General features: G+C 40.3%; 1 protein-coding gene across 2 annotated transcripts in view; it reads left to right on the top strand.

The window, feature by feature from the left end:
* wnt7bb (wingless-type MMTV integration site family, member 7Bb) overlaps positions 1-2,735 on the top strand; it is a 28,069-nt gene extending 25,334 nt beyond the window's left edge. For both annotated transcript variants that reach the window (XM_017701189.2, XM_017701187.2), the window contains exon 4: positions 1,041-2,735. In XM_017701189.2, coding sequence (XP_017556678.1) covers positions 1,041-1,520 — 480 coding nt within the window. In that variant the 3' untranslated portion in view covers positions 1,521-2,735. The remainder of the gene's footprint in view (positions 1-1,040) is intronic.
* Positions 2,736-25,046: the final 22,311 nt, after the last annotated feature.

Below are 25,046 nucleotides of genomic sequence, written 5' to 3'. Positions count from 1 at the left end.
CAAGAAGGTAGAGAGAATTACAGAGTAGGGTATTACTGCTAAGTCTATTTCCCCCATTTTGACATATAACTGGCATATGCTTCTTGCTTTCAGTATGTATTCAGCCTGGTTCAGCGGTTGTCTTAAGTCATCAGTAATGTTGAATATTAAGCATTTGGTATGCCAGCAGACTAAACTACTGCATTTACAGTGGACATGCAGTAGATCCTCAAACGTCATTGAAAAGAGGTCACTGATAATAAGGATTCTAATTTGTAACTGCTGCACATAGTGAAAACAATAATGATGAATGAATAAGGCAATCATTCATGCACGTATGAATGTGAAAGAGGCACTAAATAAATTTCAGCTTCTACTAAGAGTAAAACTCTTGTTTTACATGTATCCTAAAAATGTCATGGCAATCTTTAACATATGACATCTGAAGACAAAACAGATGACAAAGCCAAGAGATTCTATAATAACCATCGTATGAAAACAAACTGTCCTTTTAACCTTGGATAATGCATTGAAAACTACATCAACAGTTTATCGTTTCTTCGCAAGTTACAGAACTGCAGGGATTTGTTTACTGCAGAACAGTAAAGATGGAGCTATTTCACATGAATTATAATTCTACTAAAGTTGTATTTAATAAAAATTAACATGATATGGCCAAAAATGGACTATAAACTTCTACATTTTACATTTTCACGCTTCTGGATGGATACAATAATATACATAGACAATGAGTTCAGTTTGAAAAAAAAATACAAAAACAACAGTGGTTAATGGCTTTTTTAAAAAAAAAAAAGAACCACTTTTTGTTCCTCAAAGAAGCTTTTGATGGATGATTTTCTAATTGAGATATCTCTGTATGAAAAGCATTTTCAAAGTTTAAGAACCTCCACATAATATAAATTTTCGTTACACATTACAGGTTTTTCCTAGAACCATAATATCCAAGTCAAGATTTATTTATAAGAGCATAGGCTGATTCTGTTAGTGTAAACTCTAATTCAGCTGCTTGTCGTGACCTCTTCTTGCATTGCTGTCCTCAGGCACTAGAAGAACGGATGAAGCTGGAGTGTAAGTGCCATGGGGTATCAGGTTCCTGCACCACTAAGACATGCTGGACCACGCTGCCAAAATTCAGAGAGATCGGCTATGTGCTGAAGGACAAGTATAACAAAGCAGTCCATGTGGAGGTGGTCCGGGCAAGCAGACTGCGCCAGCCCACCTTTCTCAAGGTGAAGAAGACACATGGCTACCAAAAACCCCTGGAGACAGATCTAGTCTACATTGAGCGTTCACCTAATTATTGTGAGGAGGACGCCAAGACGGGCAGTGTGGGGACACAGGGACGTTTGTGTAATCGAACATCGCCACACACGGATGGCTGTGACCTCATGTGCTGTGGCCGAGGCTACAATACGCACCAGTACACCAAAGTATGGCAGTGTAACTGCAAGTTTCAGTGGTGCTGCTTTGTCAAATGCAACACCTGTAGTGAGAGGACGGAGGTGTTCACCTGCAAATGAACAAATATGAATGGGAGAGTTACAGGTGAGCTGGGAATAGAAGGGTGGAGACAGTTTGGGTGGACGACCCATGGAATGAAATAGATATTATTTTTGTAATATCACAAAATGGAAACGGAATGAGTATTTTACACTATCGGCTCTTCATGGCATCGTTTTGCACAGCAGAATGTTTTATTTTTGCTTTCCAATAGAGGTTAAATGCTAAACTCTGTCAGTAGGTTTAAGCCCAGCTCTTAGCTGAGTTTAACTACCAGAAGTTCATGCACTGATGTATCCACACTGACTCAAACAGAATGACTGCAGGATACAAGCCGTGCGTTGGACCTGTGCATTGCATTCTTGGACCTGTATATTTTCAATTCTATAGGAAGCTCACCAACGAAGGACAAAAAGGAGGCAGCAAGTCAATAATGACCGGAACTGTTTGGGAAAAAAGAAATGGTTAAGTTAGCCTGACTCTTATGATAGGGACAGAGATAGAATGGAGCAGGGAGGAACGAACATTTTAACTCATGATGTTAAGCTCTGTAAAAATTAAAATAAAACTACAGAACAAGGACAGTGCAGACTGAAAATGGAGATGTTGCTACAAGAAGCCTCCTGCTGCCAACTGGAATGTGGTGGAATATGTTAGCTGTCCAGTCACACTGGAACTGTCTGTTTGAACACTGAAAATAAATTTTTTATTTATGTTATAGTCTCTTAAAAAAAGCAAAGCACTAACGGGTAGAAATGTCTTATTTTGTACTAAGTGTAAGGAAACAGAGAAATGGGAAAAAAAACTCTTTGTAAAAAACTCATGACTGAAGGTGTGTGTCTCCTCAAGAAAAAACCGCCAGGTTCTCTGACAATTTATTTTCCTGAAATCGTTTAACCATTAATGATGTGTTGACTTCAGAAACCACTTTTTAGGACAGTTTACAGTTTACTTATTTAACATTGGTTCTACTTTGCTGTAGCCTAGCCTTAGTGTGCAGTAAGGTATGCACTACAATCTGCAATTTGGATCGTTTTACTTTTTGAAACTTAGCAAATAGCAACAAAAAAAAACAAACAAAAAAAAACAAAAACAAAAATAGACAAAATATTTAAAAATCTTTCCTGAACTCATGAAATTAAAATGTTGCTGGATGTGTTGTCGAGTGCTGCACTGATATTTTTTTCTATTCTGGTACATTGCAAATGAAACTAAATAAATATCCATTTGACCGACTTTGGGATTTTATTGCAGAGATAAACCACAGCTGAATCACAATGACTTTCTTTGTACAGTGTAGTCCAGTTTTTCACTACAGTTTGTTTCTTTAACTACAAGAGAAACAAGTACATTATAAATATCAACCATTTTCGTATTCTTTACACTGAAGATCAACATGAGGTTTGCTTTGCTTGTGCTTTTAGGTATATTATAGTGGATTTTTTCTGTGTAATTTAAGTAACATAAACAATATAAGATTGACACATTATGCGCATCAAAGTACACTGCTCAAAAAAAATAAAGGGAACACTTAAACAACAGAATATAACTCCAAGTAAATCAAACTTCTGTGAAATCAAACTGTCCACTTAGGAAGCAACACTGATTGACAATCAGTTTCACATGCTGTTGTGCAAATGGAACAGACAACAGGTGGAAATCATTGGCGATAACCAAGACACATTCAATAAAGGAGTGGTTCTGCAGATGGGGACCACAGACCACTTCTCAGTACCTTTCTGCTTTCTGGCTGATGTTTTGGTCACTTTTGAATGTTGGTGGTGCTTTCACTCTCGTGGTAGCATGAGACGGATTCTACAACACACACACGTGGCTCAGGTAGTGCAGCTCATCCAGGATGGCACATCAATGTGAGCTGTGGCAAGAAGGTTTGCTGTGTCTGTCAGCGTAGTGTCCAGAGGCTGGAGGTGCTACCAGGAGACAGGTCAGTACACCAGGAGACGTGGACGAGGCCGTAGGAGGGCAACAACCCACCAGCAGGACCGCTACCTCTGCCTTTGTGCAAGAGGAACAGGAGGAGCACTGCCAGAGCCCTGCAAAATGACCTCCAGCAGGCCACAAATGTGCATATGTTAGAAACCGACTCCATGAGGATGGTATGAGGGCCCGACGTCCACAGATGGGGTTGTGCTCACAGCCCAACACCGTGCAGGACGCTTGGCATTTGCCAGAGAACACCAGGATTGGCAAATTCGCCACTGGCGCCCTGTGCTCTTCACAGATGAAAGCAGGTTCACACTGAGCACATGTGACAGACGTGACAGAGTCTGGAGACGCCGTGGAGAGTGATCTGCTGCCTGCAACATCCTTCAGCATGACCGGTTTGGCAGTGGGTCAGTAATGGTGTGGGGTGGCATTTCTTTGGAGGGCCGCACAGCCCTCCATGTGCTCGCCAGAGGTAGCCTGACTGCCATTAGGTACCGAGATGAGATCCTCAGACCCCTTGTGAGACCATATGCTGGTGCAATTGGCCCTGGGTTCCTCCTAATGCAGGACAATGCTAGACCTCATGTGGCTGGAGTGTGTCAGCAGTTCCTGCAAGATGAAGGCATTGAAGCTATGGGCTGGCCCGCCCGTTCCATCCACCAACGCCACGTTGCACCACAGACTGTCCAGGAGTTGGCGGATGCTTTAGTCCAGGTCTGGGAGGAGACCCCTCAGGAGACCATCCGCCACCTCATCAGGAGCATGCACAGGCATTGTAGGGAGGTCATACAGGCACGTTGAGGCCACACACAATACTGAGCCTCATTTTGACTTGTTTTAAGGACATTACATCAAAGTTGGATCAGCCTGTAGTGTGTTTTTCCACTTTAATTTTGTGTGTGACTCCAAATCCAGGCCTCCATTGGTTAATAAATTTGATTTCCATTGATGATTTTTGTGTGATTTTGTTGTCAGCTCATTCAACTTTGTACAGAACAAAATATTCAATGAAAATATTTCGTTCATTCAGATCTAGGATGTGTTATTTGAGTGTTCCCTTTATTTTTTTGAGCAGTGTATTTCAGCATTTAGGGTAAAAATATGTCCCTCAAATTTTCCACCTACAGCTGAAAGGATGTAGTATATTAGTTACTTGATGCTGTCAGAGCATGTCACTTTGTTCCCCTTGTCAAAGCCTCCTTTCCACTCCCATGTCTTGAGACCTTATTTGCGACTGTTTCCTCAAACAACGCAATGAAATTCATTGTATAACACATTTGAGTTAATGCTTGATTGAGAAAAGTCCCGTATTCAGATGTTCCAACCACTCCTAAATATGACCACATGGCCATGCGAATGAAACATAAGTCATTAAAAACATCATTACACAATAAATCTGACAACTTGCTGACTTGGACTTTATTTTGTACACAGCACATGGTCATAATAACCTGTGGTCAGATCCCTTGATTATGGCATGCATGGAACAAAAGAAAGTTATCTCCAGCATTACAAACAGGAGCCCATCTCTCACTCACAGAAAGAGCCCTCGGAAGGGATCCTTAACATTTTAAAAGGAGAGTCCACAATTTTTACATGAAGTTCTGAACAGTTGACAGTATATAATTTTAAGGCATTGTATAATTTAAATGATGGCTACAGTGCAATAATGTATCTTTCCTAGAATTCCACTGGGCACAGCAAGAAATCCATTTTGGATCTTTGAAGGGTTTGGTGGTTCAGCAAATTAATATTTTAATGGATTCCCACAAATATTCTTTAAACAGTTTTCTGTTTTTTCTACAGTGAATTCCCAGATTCTCTTTTCTATCATTTGTCCACAGTGCCAGACTGGGTTGGTAAAGGCTGCACATGTCTCTGACAATGCACGTGAACCACTACATCATTTCACACAACCAGAAATGCAATATTCATGTGGGTTCAAGGAAAGCAAGTGATTAGCAGTGCCAACTGACTATGCAGACTTGCACTATATGGCCAAAATACTTATGTGCTTACTGATCATCTCATTCCAAAACTATGAGTATTAATATGGAGTTGCTCCCCACTTTGCTATGCTCTTCTCAGAAGGCTTTCCACTAGATTTTATAACATGACTGCAGGAACTTGCAGGAATTATGCTTTCATTTAGCCACAAGAACATAAGTGAAGTTGGGCACTGATGTTGGCTGATAAGAACTGGCTCACAGCCAGCATTCTAATACATTCTAATGGTGTAGGATGAAATTGAGGTCTGGGTTCTTTGCAGGCCAGTCAATTTCTTTTACCCTAAACTTGGGAAACCATTTCTTTATGGAATGCACTTTGTGAAACGGCACCTTCTAGGGCCTTCTTTAAACCAGTTGTCACAAACTTGGGAGCAGACATTTATCTAGAATATTATTGTTTACTGTTCCGGTTTTCTTCCTCCACCAAACCTTACAAGCTGATACTATGCATTTGGGCAGATCCAACAAACTCAGGTTTGTCAAACAGACAAGATGTGAGTTGATGAAGCATGAAAAGTTACTCTAAAGAACACTGCTCCAGTCCAAAAGTGATGTGCTTTACACCACTCCAAGCAGTGACATTTGGCATTGTGCAATGTGTGTGCTTGCTTGGCCATGGAAACCCACTCCAGGAAGCTCCATGTAGATGTTGTTTCCAAAGTTAGTATGGAAGTCAGTGGTGAAAGTTGCAACAGAAAGCAGGCACTTTTCAAACCTGTGGCAATGTCGCACTGATATTTCGTCACTGAGCTCTTCTATACTACAGACTACAGCCAATGTTTGTCTATCAAAATTAAATGGCTATATGCTTGATTTTGTGCACCTTTTAGCAGTGGGTGTAGCTGAAATAGATGAATCCACATAGCTTTGGCAATGTTGTGTCTAAGCTAGTACAGAGAAATGAAATCTGTGCAGAATGTCCTCACTGTCCTTCCCTTAACATAACATAGTACAGTTGGGATTCAAACATGGTGCCCACTGGTAAGGTACATCTTCAGTCTGCTAAGAGACTGCTATTATATTGGTTACCTGCAGTATTGCTCCACTATTTTTAGCCATAAACTTCCTTTAACATTCAGATTTTATTTGGTCAATCAGTCTTAGCAGTTGTATATACTTGGCAATAAATATGTAATTTCTCATCTAACAATTGCATTTGGCAAGGACATTAATTCTTCAAAGAGTGGAACAGAATTAAAGATGCAAGAAATAAAACCTTTATAACATTAACAATGTTTTCAAGTCTATCATTGGAAGTCCACAAGATCTAGAGATTAAGATTAAAAACTTACAATAATTTTGAGAAGAAATGTAATTACTTATACACATTAATTTACATATGTGAAGTTCATCCAAAGGATACTATTATAAAAGACTCACAAAAGAAAACAACAAACCAAACAAACAAACTAAATAGTTCGTTCCAAGCTGCAGACAAAATGCATCTCTCTGTCCTCATAACTGTTGTAAATACAGTCCTGTATTTCAAGGGAGGGGTTGGTAGGCTGTGTCACTGTTGTCTAGATGTTGCGGTGTCAGTGGCTCTAGGCTTGGCTGAAAAGCATTACAGACAGGCAGCAAAGCAGAAGTAAGGAATGTTTTGTTAGTAGTCTGAAACCCTGGGGCCCGGAACCACTTAAGCTCCTGTACTATACCCGGGATTGACCAAAATAAATCCGTTTGTTTCTGACAAACATTTTGTCATTAAAAAATATGAGAGAGAAAAACAGAGCCCGCTGCGTATGTGTTCACTTCTAAAGCGCCTATTGTTGAGGTGTCAGGATCATTAGTTCACTGGGGGTTCCATTCTGCAGGCTAATGCCTGTGGTCTTTTTCACACAGGCAGCAGTGCTGATTCAGAGCAGGACTACACCGGCCACCAGTGAGACTCTAACAGAAGACAGGAAGCTCCCACCAGCCCATATTATATCCTGAACCCCCTCTCACTTTAGTATCTATTCTGCTGTAAATATATTTCATGCAGTGTTGGAAATAGGAGCATTAAAGTAGTATAGTGTAGTACACTATTGTAATAGAATACCATATTGAAAAGGTTCCCAAAACCACTGTAGCACAAAGATTTCCATTTGGAATACACTCTCTGATAGCTGATCTTAACACTATGATGGATCTGAGAAACCGAGCCCAGATCTTCATTCATTTTCAACAGCATCATGGGTGGTTTAGTGTAGCCAACTCGGCGGAACAATATGAGTAGGACAATCTGTTGTTAACTGTTGGCAGTGCTTTCACGAGTGAGCTGTGATAGGAAACCGCATTATAGTCTTCTTCAGTCTACATTTACTGCACGCTTGAGTTAGCAGTCAGTTAAGATGTAAAACGTGAGTGACAGTGAGGAGTGCAGTTTCTTTTGTGAGACATTTCCGATTCCACTGCAAATGGCTGCTATTTAAGGATTTAACGAACAGCCGAATGGTTGCCAACTGTCATTCAGCTCCCATCACAAACTCTTAGAGGGTGAGAATAAGAGAAGAAAATAAAAAAAGGATCCTCTCTTGAGCCTCCAATCGGATGCTATAGATAAAATCCTTCCCTGTTTCCCCAGGGCAATATGCCCCACTAGAATCAAGAGAGGTGCCCACGGCTTGACCCGTCTGTGCCCTCTCTCATCCACTGCACAAAGTCCTCTTTCAAGACTTCTGGAAATGGGCCTCATCGGTCTCCTTCACCAAAGGCCTGGCAGTGTTGCTGAAAGCAGTTGCCAGGCATCAGGCAGACAGCAGGTTATAGATGCTGAGAGACTAGATGGGCAGAGGGCAGTTGTGTAGTCTCACTGCCATACACTCAGACAAGGGTGAACGAGTTCATATGTTTTATTGAAGGGTCTGAGAACGTTCTTTAACACCTTAAAGGAGGCTCATATATAGTGAGACATCTCTTTGGACAAAACCTGGCCTGACATTCAGCATTTTTTGATACCTTAATACATTTGTAAGAAATAAATTTTGAAAACTGAGAAAGGTACAACTAAAGACAGAGTGATGAAAAATGGTTATTTGCTAAATTTTAAGTAATACAAATTATCCTATTTTCTTGGGAATGAGAAAATGGAACTGAAATGACAAAACACAAGACATCACCAAATGGTGTTCTTTGGGTGTTAATCATGGAATTTAGGTAATGTTTTAACAAGACCTTGTAAGTCCCAAATGGCAACTTTGCAGAAGAAGAAAAAAGTTGATGTGAATTAGTTAGCAGTGTCAAAAGTAACAGTTTGATAATGCAATTACATTACTAATTATTAACACCACTCATTTGTATTTGAGCCACTAACAGTTTCAGCCTGAACCCCAGCTGTTGTTATAACTTTGCTATTGTAGATCTCTTGTTCAAATATAACTTTTAAATGGTTTCTATGATGGCCTTCTTGCTAAAACTATAGTTATTTCCTGCTACTGCCATGATGAATTTATCACTTAAGGATGTTGTGTCTTAAGTAGGTAAAAGAGGCCAGCATTGCCTGTAATATCAGTAATGTCAGATGGGGAGACTACACTGGATAGTGCTGACATGAGACCTACGAATAAATCAACAAGACATTACTTGGCAATACGAGTGCAAGAGGGCTAAAATGGCCAATTTTGCACCTACTAGATGTCACTGATGAAAATGTACAGGGCAGGAGGCATTTTAAATAGTTTAAAAAAAGGTTTCAATATGACAGTGACGATATTACCAAGGTTGTCAGTGTCACTGCTTTTCTTTTCTGCTTCTGTCTCTTTCAGTGTTCTGTCTTGCTTTACACAACTTTTTCAAGGTGACATGCACATTGCACATTAACACAACAGAAGATTCCACAGCTCTGAAAGAGTGGATCTGCAAAGCTCCTCCCAGCAATCTGTATCAAACTCACAGTCTTTGGATGAGCTGGGCTTTGCTAACATGCAGAGATAACATGCAGCTGTGAGGGGGAGAAGGACAAGGGTGGTGAAAAATAAATTACACCAAAAAAAATGAGGAGGGAGTGAGGGGAAAAGTCAAAGGAGTCAAGGGGTCCTTTCAACTGACATCTGAGATTTTCCAGAGACGAGTGGTGAAGAAAGGCCCGTTGTCCTGCACACACACCACACGATCTACTCTGCAGCTTCTTAAGCCCTATTCCCATCGTGTGAAGAGGAGATGGGGCAATGCATCAATTGTGAAGCCCTTACCCATGGCTTTTATGTTTGTTATTCTGAAGTTAATGGCATGAGATGGAGTGATAAAAGAAAACATGGTTGCACTACTGTGCTTCAAAATGAAGGGATTAGTGCAACTGTTATACTGTCAGTTCTTAACATGACATTAGTGTGAACACTGTAATGCACAAGCATTCTTTGTTTTACTTTGAAGAGCAGAGGCTGACAAGCCCACCAAAAGACAGGTTCCCTAGATCCCATTTAGAATGACCTAATGAACTGACTTAAAAGCTGTTCAGCATGATCTGAGTCATATTTCTAAATAGTGCAGCAATGCATTATAAGTGGCATCCATGTCATAAAGATTAACTGCCATAACTGGAGGCATTTGGGGAAGGTTGGGAAATCACCACTTGCATTTGTCTTCTATTACACGTCATGTAAATGTCATAAAATAACACTGCTAGTTTACAGACACTCATTTAAATTGTATTTCTACGGTTTTAGCAAAGCTTCATCTGAACTGCTTAAATTCATATTCTTTTAACTGCCTTTAGTGTGAATATAAGCAATACACCAAGCTCGGTCTTTCCCAAATTCCACAGACTTTCCTGACAACTTCAAGAATTTACCCAGCTTTGGGCCACAAAACGTGCAGCTTGCAGCTTGGTCTGAAAATCATGCCTCTCATCATCATCTTCGTTGTTTTGACTGCTTGTCTCATTGAAAGGCCATCATTCTGAGGTTCCATCTCATCTGTTTAATATTAGTGGTAAAGAACACATGGCCATTCAAAGGCACAGGCCTGGTGACATCATACATGGCGGTAGAGAGAGGGAGGCAGGGTAAAGGGGTAAATGGGTAGGAGAAGTATGGGCAAGAGATGGGAAGAAGGGCTAAGAGATGAGAAGAACCTGATTAAGAACCTGATTCTGAGATTCTGATTCTGGGAGCAAGGTTGGTTATAGATGCAGACACAACCACCACCAAACATGGAGGCAGAAAGCTTAGCTTCTGTCCAAAAATTACCTTCATGCACTTGTCTCTTGAAAACAAATATCAGAGCTTTTGGGTACTGCCACAAATAGAGAAAGTAACAGATGGAAACAAGGACAGTAAGAAAAAAAGAGAAATGGTACTTAAGTGAAAAAGTATAGAGCAACTGTACTTAAGTGAAAGTATGTGTAGCATGTAATTTGTGTGTTCATTGATTCATTTGACATCATTTTTTAAAAGCCTGCAGGTGACAAAGATCAAGGGATCCCTATTACCTGTTATGGTTGACACAGTGTGGGAGAAAAGGAACAATATGGTGGATAGTCTGTTTAGACAAAGATAGCCAAGTATGATGGATTGTATAAACTACTTAAATTCAGTATTCACACTGTTTGTTGTCCTCCTCCTGTCTACCTGAATTTTTATGTGGTGTCTTTTGTTGTGAGGTGTCCTGTGTATTTGGCTATGCCAAAATAAGTTATGCCACTGATTTTTAATGATATACAAAGTAGACTTGTAAAACTGTGTACAATATACTGTCATCCAGCTGCACCCTATTATTGGGTTAGGCAGTATGACAATAATATGGTATACCATGATATGTAAAAATAATGAGATTCAAAAATTAAAACTATTTCAAATTTCTAGTCCATATCTGAATGGACAAATAAGTACACTCCACCCATTTATATATCATACAGCTCACTGATTGGTAGTGTGGAAGCTCACTGATAGGTGGTGCTAACAGGAAAAGTGAGGAACTGGCAGCCAGAAAAAATGTCAGAAAAACAAAAAAACAAAAAAGTGTGATAGCCATGGCAAAGCTATGGCAAAGAGCTACACATTTCAGAACTGCACATTATCTGCACACATCTCAGAACACATATGATTTCAGCTTTCACTCCAATAGCAGTCAATCAACTGCACAATCCTCTAACTGGGTGCACTTTCCTCCAAAGAGGTGTTATTTTAGCATCTTTCAGCTACAGCCAAGCCTGTGCTCTGGTGTGGCAAATTTGGCCTGCTAACTAAGCTCTCTCCCAGACACCACAGAACAGGTTTGATTTTGGCTTACTGCCATCCAATTTTTGCTCTCTCAAACATTTTTACCATCTAGATGTGCGTCACTACGAGCGACTGAGAGCGCGTCACTATGAATGACTGAGCGCGTCACTACGAGCGACTGAGAGCGCGTCACTACGAGAGACTGAGAGCGCGTCACTACGAGCGACTGAGAGCGTGTCACTGCGGCAACGTTTTTTTGTGCTATCAGCTTCTAAATCTGAAATATGGCTTCTGCTGGTTGTTTCGTCTGCGCAGAGTGTGGCATGTTTAGTCTAACGCCCTTTTCCGCCTCTAGCGATAGCGATAGTGGCTGTGTTTGTGCTAAGTGCCAGGTAGTTAGCTGTTTGGCGGAGAAAGTGGACCAGCTTGAGGTGCGCATCTGGGGGCTATTAAGGGATAGGCAGCCAGATGCAGCGTTAGCAGCTCCGGGTGTCCTAGGGAGAGTTAGCACCCCCCCGACTCCGGCGTCAGAGCCCTCACAGCAGGGCGAATGGGATGACGACTCGGCGGCCTTCTGGGTCCAAAATTAGCAAGAAGTAAATTACCAGATTTAATCTTAAATCTCATCAACTTTCCAGCCACACCTGGCTCAGCAGCAAAAAATCTTGGCGTTATAATTGATTCAGATTTATCATTCGATCAACACATAGGCATCACTATCAAATCAAATCAAATCAAAGTGTTTATTGTCATTTGTACAGAGGAAACAAGTTTCCTTATATACAATGAAAAGCTTACTTCATCACTAGGACAGCTTTTCTTCATCTTCGCAATATTGCCAAGATAAGAAATGCCCTATCCCTGCGTGATGCAGAAACACTAGTACACACTTTTATTACTTTTAGGATAGACTACTGTAACGCATTACTGTCAGGATGCACGAGCAGGAATCTAAACAAACTCCAACTAGTCCAAAACGCCGCAGCCAGGGTCCTCATTCAGAAAATCTGATCATATCAGTCCAGTGCTATCATCACTTCATTGGCTGCCTGTTAATTTCCGTATTGATTATAAAATCCTTTTATTGACTTATAAATCCCTACATGGTCTTGCTCCCGAGTACGTACAAGACCTTGTTTCTCATTATGAGCCATCACAACCACTCAGATCACAGAGTGCTGGCTTATTAATCGTCCCCAGAATTCAGAATGTTTCAGCTGGGGGAAGAGCTTTTTCTCATAAAGCCCCCAAACTCTGGAATGATCTTCCAGAAACTGTTCGGGACTCAGACACAGTCTCAATCTTTAAGACTAGGCTGAAAACTCACTTGTTCAGTTTAGCTTTTGGTAGGTAATGTTCCCCCCTAGATAAAGGCAGCAGATCCAGGGGTCCATGGACACAGGGAATTATAGTAACTGAGACGCTGGTGCTGTCATCCTGCTGCTCGCACACGGTCACTCAAGTTTGTGGACGGTGGAGCGGAGGGATGCCAAACTGTTTCAGAGTGCTCTCGTGTCTGTGTCTCCTTCTGGTTCTCTCCTTTTAGTTAAGCTGTCATAGTCAGATCTGCCGGGGTCATTAGCCACACTCTGTAAATGTTTACATTCCCTGTTTTACGTACAAACGGATAGAATAAAACTAATTCCATTTACCTGCTTTCTTTCCGAGTATACAATCACCCACATGTCCGGCCAGACACTGAAGGACGACCGACTGCCGAACCCTCCTGCTACCCACTTCAGACCAGCTGCCCACGCCCCAGCTGCCACCACCTGCATTAGACTAGCTGCCCGCCCTACACTGATATTCTCATGGAATCCTAGCTATTCCTAATAGCAATATTACTGCTATTAATATTAGCAGTATAATCACTTGTAGGTAGTTTGACCAGAGGAGGATGGGTCCCCCCTGGTGAACCTGGTTCCTCCCAAGGTTTCTTCCTCAGTTCTGAGGGAGTTTTTCCTTGCCACTGTTGCCCCTGGCTTGCCCACCGGGGGGTTTTGTATATTTTTACACTCCTGTTAAAACTTTGTCTTTACTGAAATTCTGTAAAGCTGCTTTGTGACAACATCCATTGTAAAAAGCGCTATACAAATAAATTTGATTTGATTTGATTTAGATTTGTGTCAACAGATTACCAGTTTTCAGATTTAAACATGGATTGTGATGGGTGACACTGTTTGTGTCTGTAGCCCGCTCACTAAGCTAACATTAAGGTAGCCTATCAGGCTACAGAGCCAAACACTACAGAACAGGTTTAATTTTATCTCTCTCTTCAGTGATTGCTTGACTGTACTCCCAGATTTTAATTAATCATTTTAATCAACTTGTCAGTGCTTGAGTCCGCCAGAATCTAATTTGTTCTGTGGTGGGCAGAGCTGTTAGCATGCTAGTGAAACTAATACTATGTCCTCCCTCCTAGTTAGCAACACTGTTTAACATTCATCAGTTGTTTGACAAATGGTTTGACATTTATTGAATGTTGGCTTAAATATTATGCACTGTATTCACTTATTTATTAACCATGTGAAGCAAACTACTTTTTATGCTAGATGAGATGGAAAAAAATGACCTCAATTACCAGCAGCTAAAACAAAACTATAAGAGAAATTACCAAACAACAAGAAATTACAGTGAGGAACCAAAGACAAACATATGCATACGAGGCCGAACCATGTACAGGACAAACAGCAGGTGACTGAACTAACGACAAGACTAGAAGGGGAGCACATAAGAAAGGCAGTGGACTGAACAGGTGACTGGAAATAAGACTGGATGGGAAACTGAACAGAAAGCTGGATAGGAGAAGGGACAAAGGATTGAACAGGCAACTGGGAACAGGCACCTATCAGCATTCTTGTTCAATGGATTACTGATGTGAGACATCTAATGTGTTGACATAGTTTAGTATAATAGCCCAGGCTTTAGATTAGAATGTTGTGAGGTATTGAATCCATTCTGTGATCTAATAAGTGTTTATTCTGACTTATGTTCCTGTGTATGACCATTGTTTTCTGACTTTGCCCTTTTTGCTCTGCCCTTTGGATTGTTTATCTGGTTACTACTTCGTGGATTTTTGACTCTTACCTGTGTTTGGACCACATTTTTGCCTTTTGGACTGTTTGCTTGGTGGTATGAGTGTGATTTTGATATCTTCTGCCTTACTGGTTTGACCCATGCCTGTTTTGTGAAATCAAGACTGGACTGTGTTTACATCAGTAAAGCCTCCTTTGATTTTTGTATCTGCGAGCATCTGATTCTGTTAGACTTGTTACAGAATACCTTGCCTACAATGCAGATGGCAGACCCGGAGGCGTTTCGGTAAGCTCTGGCAGAGCAAGGGCTACTTCTCGGAAGACACCAACATGTATTGTCTGGAGTCACGCATTCCTTAGAATGTTTAGCTCACCAACAATCTGAACAACAGACACAGTTGGCCCAACTACTAGCGAGTGTTAGAGGATTAATCACTCAGCTTCAAAACGTGAATCTAGCCAAGATGGAGGTGAATGCTACTAGGCTGCTAATTTAAGTTGAGGCTACTCAAACTGTTTTTCCTGTGAGCAAGCCCGAGAAATATGATTGTGATCCAGACAAATGCTGTGGTTTTTTGTTACAATGTAATATATACTTCGGTAATTCCCCAAACAGCTCCGATCAAGCTAAGATTGCTTTTGTTGTTTCGCGTCTGATGGACAGTGCTCTAGAATGGGCAACAGCTAGCTGGAGTAATGTTCATAGTCTCTCCTATTCCCAATTTCTTAAGGAGTTCAAGACCATCTTTGATCATCAGTATGAAGACAAGGTTAGTGTTGAACTATTAACAAAGTTATACCAGGGAACTCGTACTGTGGTGGACTACTCTCTCGAGTTCTGTACTTTAGCCGCAAGCAGTGGATGGAATGAGGTAGCGCTTATGGTCATTTTTGGTCAAGGACTGAACCCTGGGATACTGACTGAACTCACCTGTAAAGATGACAACCTGAACTTGGACCAGCTCTTCACTCTGGCCGTTCACTTAGATCATCTACTGCATCAACGCAATAAGTCAAACAGGAACAACTGTCAGAAGACTAGCCACCAGACCAAGAACAACATCAGAACATGTCAATACATCTGAACCTATGCAGTGTGATTCGTCCCTCCTGGCACCCGAAGAGAGAATGCGCCAGATGAGAGAACATCTATGCTGGTATTGTGGTAGAGCCGGACACCAGCTTTGAGAATTCCGAGCCAGACCACAAATGCATAAGGGGCCAACCCCTGGACAGCACATGGAGTTTACTCATATATTACTCATTTATACAATCCCGACTGGTGGAACAGATGCAGATACCAGTGCAAGAACTCAAGACACCATTAAAGGCGGCGGCATTGGATGGAGGACCAGTGGGCCCGGGATTCATCTCCAAAGTGACTCAATCACTGGAAATCCAAACCAGTGGTCTACACAAGGGAACCCTATCCTTTTTGGTACTAGATATGAAATAATATTAGGTCTGCCCTGGTTAGAAATACATAATCCATCCATTTCCTGGTCAGATCACATGAACCTCAGATGGTCTGATGTTTCTTTAGGCCCTCTACTTCATGCATAACATCCAGCTTCTTCATCACAAAGAAAGACGGGAGTTTGCGTCCCTGTATAGATTATCAGGCCCTTAATCAAATAACTAAGGAGTACACATATCCGATTCCCCTAGTACCTGTGGCTCTAGAACAACTCAAAGGAGCTTGAATTTTCACTAAATTAGTTTTAGTGCCTATAACCTCATTAGAATCAAGAAAGGGGATGAATAGAAGATTGTATTTGTGAACACTAGGGGGCACTATGTATATTTAGTTATGCCCTTTGGACTCTCTATCGCCCCCTCAGTCTTTCAAGCGTTCATTAAATAGGTCCTAAGAGACATGTTAGGGAAATATGCAATCGCATATTTAGACTACGTCCTGCTATACTCTCCTGATAAAGCTACCCATGTACAACACATTCGTTTTGAGGAGGCTGTTAGATAACAACTTGTTCTTAAAGGGAGAGAAGTGTGACTTTCATCTCGACTCTTTCTTTTCTAGCATGTGTCATCAGTGCGCAGGGAGTGGTCATGAATGACCACAAAGTAGATGCAGTCCTCCAGTGGCCCATTCCGTCCTCAGTAAAAGAGTTACAGAGGTTCTTAGGCTTTGCTAATTTTTATAGATTTATTTGCAAATTCAGTACTATAGCAGCTCCTCTTACGTCCCTACTCAAGGGTGGTCCTAAGAAGATTAAGTGGACCGATCAGGCAGAAACTGCTTTTTGGAAATTGAAGACAGCTTTCACAGATGCCCCCATTCTCAAACATCCAGATCCGTCAGAACCTTTTACAGTTGAATTAGATGCTGCCGAGACAGGGGTAGGTGCCTTTGTTGTCACAGCACTCAGGAAATCCTCCAAACCTTCACCCGGTGGCTTTTTATTCTCATGAATTATCTCCCACTGAACGTAATTACAGAATAGGAGACAGAGAGCTTCTGCCAGTTAAGTTAGCATTGGACGAATGGCGCCATTGGCTAGAGTGAACGAATCATCCATTTGTTGTACTGACAGACCATAAAAATTTAGAATACTTGCATAATGCAAAACGTCTTAATGCTAGACAAGTCCGATGGTCCCAGTTCTTTTCCCATTTCCAGTTAGCATTACGTATAGACTAGGCTCTAGGAACACTAAGGCAGACACACTCTCTCGTATATATCAAGATGATTAGACAGATCCTGAACCAGTTACATGCATTCTTCTGGCAGAAGTCTCAATTTCCTCCATTAGATGGGAGATAGACAAATAACTAGAGTAGAAAGTGGAAAGAACTAGCCAGTGTAACCATTCCCAGTTAATGTCCTCCAGATAAGACCTATGTAGCTCTTTCTTTATAGTTATTGTTTCTTTTTAGTTATTGTCACACAAGTATTGGTGGGGGTCAATGCATAAAGACACACACTCTTTTGTAGTTTCTTGTTCAACTTGTTCAGAATGTAAGACACCCAAGTCATTATCAGCTTGTAAATTAGTTCCTTTGCCTGTACCTGACAGACCTTGGTCACATCTAGATGTAGACTTCGTAACTGACTTACCTGAATCGCAAGGGCATTCTACCATTCTCTCTATTGTTGATTGCTTTTCCCGAGGTGTCTGCTTTGTCCTGTTTCCATCCATTCCTAGTGCATTCCAGACAGATGATGCCTTGTTTAACCATGTTTTTTGTTTATTCTGAATACCTGAGGACATTGTGTCAGACTGGGTGGCGCTCTTTGAAAACATTGGAGTATCTGTCTTACTTCTGGGTGCCATCCTCAATCTAATGACCAATGCGAGAGGATGAACCAAGAACTGGGCAAATTCTTAAGAATATCCTATCACAAGAATCCATCAGACTGGTCTCGTTTCTTGGCATGGGCCGAGATTGCACAAAATTCCCTCATAAGCTCTATGACAGGAATTACTCCATTCCAATGCTTCCTGGGGTATCAACCTCCCCTAGCACCCTGGACCAGAGCTTTGTCAGATGTTCTAGCTGTGGACTCATGGATGCAGTGGAGTGAGCAAGTTTGGGATCAGACACTTCAGAGGATTGAACAGGTGCTTCAACGGCACAAGGAGTACTGTCACGCATCCTGTGAGTGCCTCATTGGATCCAAACTCTGTTTCCCAGAATCCTATGGGGGATCACATGACTGGGCGCATCTATCAGCGTTCTTGTTCACTGGATTACTGATGTGAGACATCTATGGTGTTGATCATGTGACTGACATAGTTTAGTATAATAGCCCAGGCTATAGACTGTTTGTTCCATGGCTATCGGTTTGACCCATGCCTTTTCTGTGACATCAAGAATGGAATGTGCTTACATGAGTAAAGCCTCCTTTGATTTTTATATATGCAAGCATCGGATTCTGTTGGACTCGTTACACTATGGAAGAGCAGGGAAACAAAAGCCCGTGGACAGGCTAGACTGCAAGATACAAGGGGATGGAGACAGGAAAAACAAAACAAAAATGCATGCACATGCATGCACAAGGCAGAGACGCAAACAAGAAAACAAAGGATGGAAAAACAGGTAATGACAAGGGCAAGACAGGGTAATAGGCTACACCACGCCATAAGCACACCATGTAAGTGTATTTTCATAAAAAGGAGCTGCAAATATTGACCAAGAGGCTGCTGCTGAGGATTCTCTTAATCGACAGTAATCCAGTTTCCTCAGTAACCAGTAGTTGTTTAAATCAGAGAAAATAAACAATTTGAGTTTCTGCTCAGACACCTGTAAGATTACTGTGTTCTTGCTTATGATTTGGTAGTTATTGGTATGTTTTGATATTGGTAGTTTTCCTATATGTTTAATAAACTGCTTCTTGTTAAATTAAAATGGATACAGCTTCCCGCATATAGTCAGGCTCTAGATTACTGTTGTTGTTATTATTAGGGATGTGTTGTATTTAGTATTGGACCGATACCACACTCATTTACTTGTATTCATAAAAACTTACCAATACCAATGTTCTGATAATGTAACGTAAAGACAGAATAGCAGACACTCGTGGGTGAGACGTTATTTAATAACAAAAGCAGCCAGGAAAATCCAAAGAGGGAGAAACACAAATCGTAACCAAAGTCCAGTCCAAACTCACAACACAAAACAGTCCAGGCAGGCAAAAGTACTCTAGGGCAAAACAGGAATTGAGAACGGGTCAAACTCGGCGAAGGGTCAAAACATGTAAAACACGATGGGGAGAAAATGCTCAGTAATCACATCTAACAATACCTCGCAAAGATACAAACAAAAATCCCAGCTTATATAGTCTGGGACTGAAGTCTCTCAGGTGAAAGTGTTCAATACTCAGGAGATTCGAGATTGTGATTGCGGACAAGCATGAGGGGAAACCACGTGATCTGTCTTGGAATCCTGGGTATTGAAGTCTTTGTCTAAGATGGAGTCCGGGTGCGCGTGGTCAGTCACGTGATCTCCCTGAGCACTCTGGGAGATGAAGTCCAACTCCCCCGTCGAATGCATGACAGATACCAGCTGATACCATGTGGCATAAGCAAAGTGTACACTGCCAAGCTAATGAACAAATGACTCAAGCTGACAGTGAAGGAGAGTTTGCTCACACAGAAAAGTGTTTCTGTCTCCATGACAGTTAGACACAAAGCGATTGGTCACTTTAAACTTTCCACCTTGGTATATTACCAGCAGGAATACGCTGTGTGATTTCAGCTTGTTTCTCTCAGCACTTCTGCTCAGTACTCTGTGCGCAGCATGTTAATTTAAATGAAGCAGCTTAATTTGTAGTTGGACATAGAGCTGTTTGCGGGGCTGTGTTTTGTGTAGCATTTATGAAGTATTTTCATACAGTGTGAGTAGATAAATCACAGGCTTTGTACATAAAGAGTCTATTCAAATGTACAGTGTAAGTCACCAAAGAACTTCTAAGACTTCTAAAAAATGACATGGTGTATGTCTGGCTTTAGAGGATATTCAACTACAGCTCAGCAAGCCAAACAAAAGACTTCAGATGTTAAATGCCACAAGTGAGTTCATTGGATGCATTAGCTTCGGTGGTGATTTCTGCTGTCACTGTGTTGACAACAGAGACTTTTATTGTAAGACACAAATGAGGAGCATCAAAACTATGAAACATACTTTACTTACAGCTGTATGAAAGCATTTTTCTAATGTGGAACAGAACCTGCTCTTCTCAAATGCAGTAGTACTGTTATTGCAACCTGTTATTATTATTTGGTTAATAAAAATATAGACTTTGTCTTATATGTTTTTATCAACTTAACCACAATGTCAAAATCATTCAAGGCTTCGCAAGGGGAGATGTGTGTTGAAGGCTGCATCATGGCTTTATCTGTCCAACAGGCTAAAAAAGTGCTGCCTCAAGCTGCTACAGAATCAAGTAAGTTAACATATTTAGACTGACATGAGCATGAAGTACACAATAAACGAAAACAATCTAAAGAAAACATCCTGAAAGAAAACAAAATGTGATTACCTCTGTGCCTCTTAAACCCGTTGATGACACATTTTCTGACATTCCATTTGTCCAACTTGGTTGGCAATGATGTAAATCTACTGAAGCTTAAATATACTATAATTAATTGGCTCAAACAACAACAAAGAAGGATCACTGTAAAAAGATTACAAATCAGTTTTATGACAAATAAAACCATCAGACAATAAATATTTCTGTCTTGTTTTTCGTCTCCACCACAGGCTAGTGCCACCACTATACATATATCAGACCTCTTACATATGGGTACTGTGTCAAACTCTTACTTTCTATATTAAAGTATCTACATTTAAATATAGTCAAGTATATTTAGTAAAAGTAAGTAAATAAAATTAAGAATCAGAATGCATTAATTTTTGATGGTGTGTGATGGGGCGGTGACTAATGGGCCATACCAGATGCTGCATAAAAATGAATTGGCATAGAAAAATAGTAAAACTGTGCTGCTCAAACTAGATTGTTGGCAAAGACAAAAGAATCACCAAGAATTTCCTTTTAAATTTGTAACAAATACTTTAAAGGTCTAAATGATAATATAAAGGGTAAAAACTCTCTTTTTCCATAATGGAAATGTAAGTGAGAAAGAACACAGGTGTTAATTTCAATAATAATAAAGTAAAACACAAATTTTCCCAAATAACACTTATGCAAGTATAGTGTTGAAATACACTTAAGTACTTTCCTCCCTGATGTCCTGAAAGGTAACATTACTGTGAAAGTGGCATTTTTCTCTTCTAATTAAAGAGTTTTCTGACAATTGATTTGATCACTCACAAAAAACAAACAAAACAAAACACATACAAAGGGTGGGAGCAAGAGAGACATGGTTCACGGCGTTCAGAAAGGTTTTTAAGCTTTTATTCCAAATCTGCTTTATTGCAGAGCATTTAGAAGTCATTTAATAATTCTTATAAATTTCTTCTACAATATCTCTTCTTCTTCTCTGGTGGGGTATTTGAGAAAACAAACTCAAGAAGATAACTGCGATCATCCATTTTGGCTTGTTGGAACGGAGTTCCAGTACTGTGAAATAATAGATTTATGACAGATTGTCCCCTAGTGAGAATGTTTAATAACTGCGCTTTAATAACTATCTGTTCTAGTGAATAACAGTAAACCGTAAATAACGTCAGATCAGCAGATATGGCAGTGAATATACGTACATGGCAAAGGAGAGATGAGACATTAGGACAGTAAAGAATTGCTCTCAACTTGGCCAGTGTGTCTATTTATGTTGGCCAGGCTGGGCCTGCAGTGCTCACAAAACTCAAGTGGGGTTAATGCGTGTGCGGTGCCGCCCTCCAACCTCACACCGCGACTAGCATCAGCAGTCTGAGAGGGTGGGGTCGTCTAATGACCAGGGGAAGAAATTTGTGTGTGTGTCTGGCTGTGTGTGGTTGTGTGTGTGTGTATCTGCAGTCTCTTACGCAATGTGTGTGCGACTGTCTGTTGTTATAATTGTTTTCTGTTGGTTTCTAAGAAACCTGTCTGTAAGAACAAGTGTTCTCTCATGTGTGTGTCTGGCCTGAGTGTTTCTGCAGAGGAGAACTTTCGAGGACGGCCCACACACGGATGGTTCCCACAAGCAGTTTTGTGTCCACTAGTGATGGTGTTCCAGGCCACTACTTCCCCTTGAGAATTTTTTCACCACCTCCTGTCCACAGTAATGTTAAAATTTGGTGAATCTATTTCACACTCAGGGAGTGGGCAGGATCTCCCAAGTTCCACTTTTTCAAAGGTCTGTCTCTACAAAAGACTTTTTAATGCATACTGTCAGAGAGATCTCTCTGACAAGAACGTTGTGTTTTAAATATTTACTGTTTTTGTAACTGTGTCAAAACTGGCATCATGGTAATGAGTTGAAGTTGACCGTGATGACAGAAACAATTTGGTGCCATCATCATTCAAGTTCAAAGCGTGATATTTTAGCCCACACACACAATTCATAAAAAAAATAAAAAATAAAAAAATAAAATGAAAAAGGATGAAGATGTTTGAATGCAAGTCTTAAGTAGGCAGGGTTTGGAACTTCATGACTAAATGCCATATTCTAAATGCCACTGATAAAACATCAATGTGCAGCACAGCTGAGACCACAAAATTTGATACCCCAAAGAAAAAAATCCCTGGACATTTGGAAAATATTTGCATTTTCAACATCTTGGTTAGCTCTTGCAGCACGCAAGATGTTGTCAACAAGAAAAGACATTCGAGAAAATCATTTGGCAGATGAGAACATCATTTTGTTAGGAATTTAAGTTTGAGGCTTTACAACAGATTAGCTGGCTTAGTTGGATCAAATGCGAACATGCAGTATGTTGTATGCTTTCAAACAAAAATGTACAATCTGACTTCCCTGTATTGTATAAATATGTACAATTAAATCTCCTACTATTCTTTGTACTCTTCACCATCGTATTTTGCAATTTGCAAGAATATAAACAATGTAGACATGTGGGGCTGAGAATTTTTTTTTAAAAGGCTGCCATTTAGCCCCACTGCCTGGCTAGTTTCTCAAAAAGTGTCATTTCCAGATAGCAGATTCTAGATTCTATGTGCTTCATGACTGAGAACCAGAGGCCTCTGGACTGTGCATTTGAGCCTTTATCTCCATTTCCACTCCCCTGTTTCTATGACCCAAGTCACTGAGAGTGGAACAGAGCCACTTTGTGTCTTGGGGTCTGCTGGCAACACATGGCTTTGTTTAAGTTAATACTCATGGGCCGAGCTGGTAGATATATTTTCTACAGACAGAATGCCCCCTCCAAACACACCTCCAAGCAAAGAGAAGGGCAACAAGGGACAGTGCAGAAAGCTACATGGTCCAATGTTTTTGACAGGTCAATAATGTTATATGTGAACATTTTCTGACCAGTTACTCACTGCTAGAAAAATGTTACACAGTATTTTAAATGCAGTGAAACTGCTACAAGTTCCACATAAACATGTAATAGTATAGAGCAGAATGCTCTACAATTCTATTGAAGTTAACCTTCTATGGTAATTGTAAGGTAATAAACAGCTAGGGTATTTATACAGAAAGTACAGCACATCAGTTTGTCTCAGCAACTAGTTAGAACACTTGTTAGGAAAGTCTGAAAAAGATCACTTTACAGCACTATAGAGTGCGTTTTCTACAGGAGAAAAGTTCACAGTAAAGTTCTTCACTTAATGATTAAAGGCTAATATAGGTAATGACTACTGCACCTCTCACGAGATGTTATAAGATGTTATATAAAATCATTGGGATGAAATGCCTGCTTTTCCATTATCTTCTTTCATTAAAGACAAGACACATCATTTTATTTAGGCCCACATGCTGTCAAAGAGTATGAATTAATAGCTTTTCTCATTATATTTTCTTGTTAATTACCTTACCCTCTCTCTGTCTTTCTGTCTCTCTAAAGTAGACAGGAAACTGAGCTTTCCTTTTCAGAGTTTGTATTTATGGGCCATGCCTTCATATCTTCAAACGATTCTCAGAAGTTATTTGGTTTAAACTTTTTTCAGTCCACATAACCTGTCCATTCGTGTCTACATTATTTTTTTTCATTGCTTAAATAATATTTTAATTCATTCATTAAGAAAAGATATTAGACCTACTTTCCAAATTGTCTTCTTGTCAGCTTCTAAGCCATAAAGGGCTTTAATTCTTTTTACTCTCAGAACCAAATAGTCATGTAATGAGTAATATGTACCAGCCACACATGTTAATTGAAAACAATGTTCATTCAGATTACATATTGTTTCATTTGAATCGTGTAGTTGTACAGTGGCTCTGTAAAAGGCTGCAACACTGCAGCACTCAGTAGCCATAATGCAATTCAATTGTAACATAAAACCTACGGAATATTTTACATACACTTCTTACAAGCTTTAAATTCATCACACAAAAGTTATAATACATTCCCTTTAATGTTCTATAGCTTAAATATTACCCATTTACACATGAGTGGTTTATACCCCTGTAGCCAAAGCTTGACATTGGGTATGGTGATCTAAGGTATATATGCAGCTTCTCTAGAGCACCACACTCTATTGGTAACACCAGTGTTCTATGGTGATTGCATAAGCTGTGTATGTACAACTGATTGCCTTTGTTAGCAATATTTGCAGTTTAAAGTAGCTGAATTCACAAATAAGAAGGGGGATATATACGCAAATACTTTTTGGACACGAATACATTTGGACATACAATAGTAAGTACTGTAATGATGGTTAAAAGTTTAATAATGGTTTTAAAGAGTGGTGTCTGGTAGGTGTGTTGTGCTTTGCAACTCAATATAAAGGATCTAAATCTTGTCTAAAAGTCTCAAGCTGATATAAAAGCGAGCTAGCATTATAGTAAGTTTTACACTAAGAGAAAACCTGAAAACATTGCAGCACATGCATTGGT

The sequence above is a fragment of the Pygocentrus nattereri genome, chromosome 11 (assembly GCF_015220715.1).
Source record: "Pygocentrus nattereri isolate fPygNat1 chromosome 11, fPygNat1.pri, whole genome shotgun sequence".
Taxonomy (NCBI): Eukaryota; Metazoa; Chordata; class Actinopteri; order Characiformes; family Serrasalmidae; genus Pygocentrus; species Pygocentrus nattereri.
This window is presented reverse-complemented; position numbering and strand designations above follow the sequence as displayed.